Below are 5,194 nucleotides of genomic sequence, written 5' to 3' on the forward strand. Positions count from 1 at the left end.
TCAGTGCAATTCAGTGTTTATTGTGTTTATGATTACAAAAAATCTAACAGACTAGAATAAAATTAATAGCTGAAAAATAAAGAACTATACTAGGAATACCGACATTTAATTACACTTCTGAATGATTGGCTATGGTAAGATAATTCTAATTTTAACGTTTTTTTTTAAGTTTATTAAGTTCAGTAACAGACCTCCATATCGGAGCTTGACCCCAATAATTAGCTTCAGCAGAAGGCATTTAAGACAGCGTAATGAGAAACATAAAGAATCATAAGGGAAAAAGGACACGTCTTCTGTACTCCAATGAATTTAAATCCATATGCTTGCAACGAGCTGTATAGTGCGAAAGAGGGTCAGAAAAAAGAAGCGGCTAAAGCGCAAACTGAATAAATTTCATCTGGGCCCGTTAAATACGAAGTGAATGGCAATTATAAATATGACTCCAGATAATACGGGCACATTTTAGCTTTCAACGAACAAGAGAGTTAAAGACAGTTTTTCTAATATAAAGATCCTTAAAAGCCTTCGCATGCCTTCTTAGAAAGGCTAGATTCCTATATGCCTTCCGAAGAGTATAACATAGGGCTGATTCCATGATGTCAGACTTGACATTGCCTTTATTTAATGCCGTCGTGTAGCTTTTGCACTGTCCTTTGGTTGCCAAAAAAATCAGGTGCGCTTGGAACACTGGTCTTTTTAGAAAATCTATGAAAAGGAGACTACAACAGACTTGAGAAAAACTGAAATGGTTTCAGGTCAGGTCTACAACCACTAGATATTTAATCAGGAGCAATTTCTTGTTGGTTTTACTTTCAATAACAATGTGATAACTTCCGTGGCATATCGGACGTGACAGATTTTTCCCCCATACAATATTTTACTAGTCAGCCCTATTCTGCATTTCGACTCGAATCGAAATTTTCTCCGTTTGCCAACTTTGGTATTCTGCGATCCGTTTCGTTTCGATCAATGTTCGAATTTTTCGATTCTAGCTATTCTACATTTCGATCGTAGTTACGATTTGTAAGTTGCAAATTTCACTTGTTGAAAAATTTAAGTGAAAATTATTCGGGAAGATTGTAAAAATGTGCGTTTTCGCGATTTTTTTGTAATGTTAATAGGTCCAAAACAACAACATCAGGGCAATATGAGAAATTGGCTGAAATGATGGCAGCCAAAAGAGACATAGCGCAGGGTTTTCAACAGCGACCCACAGAAGAAATGCAGGCGTTTTGGAACGAGGTCGCAACTTCTCTAAATGCACTAGGTCCCCCATCTAAGGACTCCAATGCACGGAGAAAGGTTAGGTATTACTGAAAGTGACAGGAATTTGTAAAATAGATGGAATGGTTTGTTACAGGTATGGATTGACTGGAAACGCTACATAAAACGCGAGCTATCAAACAACAAAAAGGAAATGATGAGCGCCGGTGGAGGTCAATGCCCTTTGCAGCGCATAGCACCACTTGAAGAACAAGTTATAGAATTGACGGGCTTAATAACGTGCACAAGTGGAATTAGAGGTGTGCTGGATTTTGGAGATAGTGCTCAGGTCCAACACGACACTGAAACTGAAATGGATATTTCTGCTTCTTCGGTGGATCCAGATGGTTTACCTTCAACCAGTAGAGCAAGCAGCTAACACCGAGAATGAAGGAGAGAAAGGAGGACAATTCTTTTGTTACTTAAAGAACAAATTGAATTTCAAAAGGAATTTTATGCCGACACAAAGAAATTCAATGAAGCTGCCATGAATAGAATGGAGGAAATGGCGACACATTTGCGGCGCATGAACCGTTCTCTTGAAAAGGTGGCGGACACTGCAGCAAAGCAACTGCAGGAAGAGCAACGGCACAACAAAATTAAGGAGGAACTTTTAAAGCGGAAAATTGAAATTAAGATGGAGATGCTAAGGCTGGAGCATCCAGACCATAATATTGATTAGCATTATAATCTTGATTAGCGACTTGAAACATGTTGAAGAACTTCATTGTGAAACTTGCACCTAAAATTTTGTAATTTTTATTTTCTTTTTTTTTTTTTTGTTTTTATTAAAAACATATTACCCACCGTGATATATACCCTGCAGTGAAATCCCAAACTAGTCAGGAAAAATACTAGTTTACAACTAGAATTTCCTGACAGAAACCGAACTAGTTCGAAAATGACCAGACTTGTACTAAGTACAAAACGATTTATTCATGCACTGTTTTATTTGACGTCGACAGTTTAATACAATAAAGTACAAAAAATAATATAACTTTTATTTCTATAAATTATGTGAGCTTCTACCAGACCTACGAAAAAAGGTTACAAACATGCGTGAAGCCATACCTTTGGAGAAACGGATTGCCGTTCCATATAAAATCGCAGCTTACTCACACCCCATATATGCGATTCGTGATTGCATCCGGGATATCTCGCATCAATGCTTCTTATACGCATTTTGTTATCGCACACCTGAAAATAGAAATTAAATTTTAAGAAACCAATTAAATCAAATTACGGCACTGATGTAATTTAAATAATGCTCACCACCATAGCGTTAATGCTAAAAAATCCTTTTCTGTTGTAATACAGAAAATCTTCTTCATGTGGCTTCATTATTCTTATATGCGTGCCATTAACGCACATGATGACCTTTGAAAAGCCAGCCTTCCATAAAACTCTTGTTTTGCTTGTATTTTTTCCTCTTCAGTCTGCTCAAATTTTATCCATTCAGGACAAAGCTTTCGTTGCTTTAAGCTTCAAGAAATTTGGACAGTGACGTTGACACGATTGCCCATTCCGACATTCTTGTCTGCACCAACTCCGTGTTGGTAACTGCCCTCCGCAAAAAATCTTATCGCGGCCACTACTTGGTTAAGCGGTGATACAGACGTTAAGGTATTTCGCTGAGTTTTATTTTTATTTTAAATTACAATAATGTATTTTAAATTTACAATAATGTAAGATATATTTAGTTATTTTAATATATTTAAAAATTTAACTTCTGAAGCTGCTATAATTTGGTGGCAAATTTCGCTTTGTTTTGTTTCGATTTCACACATTCCTAGGCAAACAGCTGATTTCGAAAGATGTTTTCTCTCTTCCTCTTCTTCTTTCGATTCGATCGTAACGCAGAATACCTAAGTTCGATTTTAGCGGAGCGGAATGCGGGAACGTAATCGAAATGCAGAATAGGGCTGATTAATACGTATCTATATGTATAATTTAAGTTTTTATTTAATTTTTTCGGTTCTTCTCACCACCGTTTCGCATTTTCATAACCTCTTTTCTTCATGTGAATATCAGATTCAAAGTTACTAACTCGCTTGAACCCATCTACGTGCATTTTCGTTTTACATTATCATGGTTAACAAAGGTGAATCCTGCGTCCAAAATGACACTAAGATCAGTAAGGTCCTTAACAGAATAGAAGTAAACACGAATGGGTGACAGAATTAGTTTTACGAAACAGTTTTATATCATCGGCATACAGTAAGTAATCAGAACTATTGAAGCAGGATCGTTTGATATACAAGGCCAACAACAGCGGTTCAAGGAAACTGCCTTAGGATACCGAGGCAGGAGAAGACCTGTAGTTTTGAATTTCAACAAAAAAGGTTCTTCATTAAAGATATGACTTTAACCAACTTAATAAAACCGAACAAAAACCAGTGATTCTTAACTTGTCAAGCTAGATTGAATGTGATACCTTATCAAACGCCTTGGAAAAATCGGTATAGGTGCAATCAACTTGGGACCCATTTCGAAAAGCAGCCACATGAAATTCAAAAAAAAAAAAACAGCGAGGTAAGATTAAAATCGCCAAGAATGCAAGACGGACAGTCAGGATGTTGGTTTACATTAAAAAATCGTTTAATTAGATTTCTTAACAATCACGCGCAGCACTTGAATTTAGTTATCTCAGGTTCTGTCCCGAATTCCACCATGGCAATCTGTTACCTCCAATGACAACTTCATGTTAAAGTTGCCGGTCGTTTTCATACAAAAGAACCGCATCCTAGACCGATATGTTCTCTGTGTGTCCGGTACGTGGTAAATCCAGTACCGCTACTTTTACCTGCTGGGTACAAAGATAAGTCTAAGCGCTAGTTTCATAACATCCTGGCCGAGCCAGATCTTCCCAAGTGTACAGTCCCAGTCAGATTAATACAAACTTTCATACTTCTGTTTTTGGCGCTCTGACTGTTAGTTTGATGACAGAATATACTTCGTTTTGTACCCATTCACCATCAGAGCCACGCGATTTTCTTCTCTGTCGAAATTGGAAAAGTTGGAATAGACGTTCCCTTTATTCAAGCGGATTATATTTATCGATGTCGTCGGCAGTTCTGCAGCTCTTGTTACTTACCTACTCCACCATCAGATCAAAGTAACACAATAGGGAGTCGCCTTGTTTGAAACCTCATTTGGTATCAAACGGCTGGTAGGGGTTCTTCCTGATTCTGATTATAGGTTACTCCTTTTATTGCTATCGAACTTATTGCTATTTGCTATGTGTACCTCGTCATACATAGTCGTTCGGTGGGACATAAATTAAGTTATCGCGGTCGTCTATTAGACACACTTAGGCTCAAGATCCATTGTGTTGCCGAATGTGGGGTCAGCAACTCTCAATCTCTCTTAAAACCATTTTGCAGGAGTTTTAGAAGATCCCTGATTTCCACGCATCTAAGGCCTTCCACGTTATCGAAGAATTGTCTATCTAGAGTATCTAGAGTGGAGAGTCTTCATCTGGATAGAGCCGGGTACTGGCTCAACACGTGCAGAATCGTTTCTTCCTCTTCTTCATCCTGACAACTCCTACAGATGTCATGTAATCGTACGCCTATTAGGCAGTGTCCTGTTGTTACAGATACCAATCAACAAACTGGTATTCTGCTTATTTAAGCTCAGTAGTGGGCTAGTCCGTTTATCGTTGGGCAGCGGCCACAATTTCCTGGCAGTTTATAAGTATCCCGGAATCCATAACACCTTTGGGCGAAATCATTCTGCCATCTCCAGCTGCCATGGAAGTTGTAGACTGCTTTGTAAGATATTAGATTGCCGCCTGCTTTCAGTGCAAGTGTAGATATGTATAAACATGGCATATCATACCATACTTTACCGGTTTTGTGGCCCTATCAATTAGAATCAGTTCCGCCTGGTGTTCGAGTATAAACCTTCACCAACCCTTCCTTCGAGCTTA

At 38.2% G+C, this 5,194-nt stretch overlaps 1 protein-coding gene across 1 annotated transcript; it reads left to right on the top strand.

The window, feature by feature from the left end:
- Positions 1-1,121: 1,121 nt before the first annotated feature.
- Positions 1,122-1,945, top strand: LOC118755422 (the record flags this gene model as incomplete). Its single annotated transcript, XM_036490258.1, has 3 exons — positions 1,122-1,302; positions 1,361-1,630; positions 1,712-1,945. Coding segments are annotated over 3 exons (685 nt in total), but the record flags the coding sequence as incomplete, so codon positions are not given.
- Positions 1,946-5,194: the final 3,249 nt, after the last annotated feature.

The sequence above is a fragment of the Rhagoletis pomonella genome, unplaced genomic scaffold, assembly GCF_013731165.1.
Source record: "Rhagoletis pomonella isolate Grant_MI unplaced genomic scaffold, Rhpom_1.0 Rhpom_scaffold_06233, whole genome shotgun sequence".
NCBI lineage: Eukaryota > Metazoa > Arthropoda > Insecta > Diptera > Tephritidae > Rhagoletis > Rhagoletis pomonella.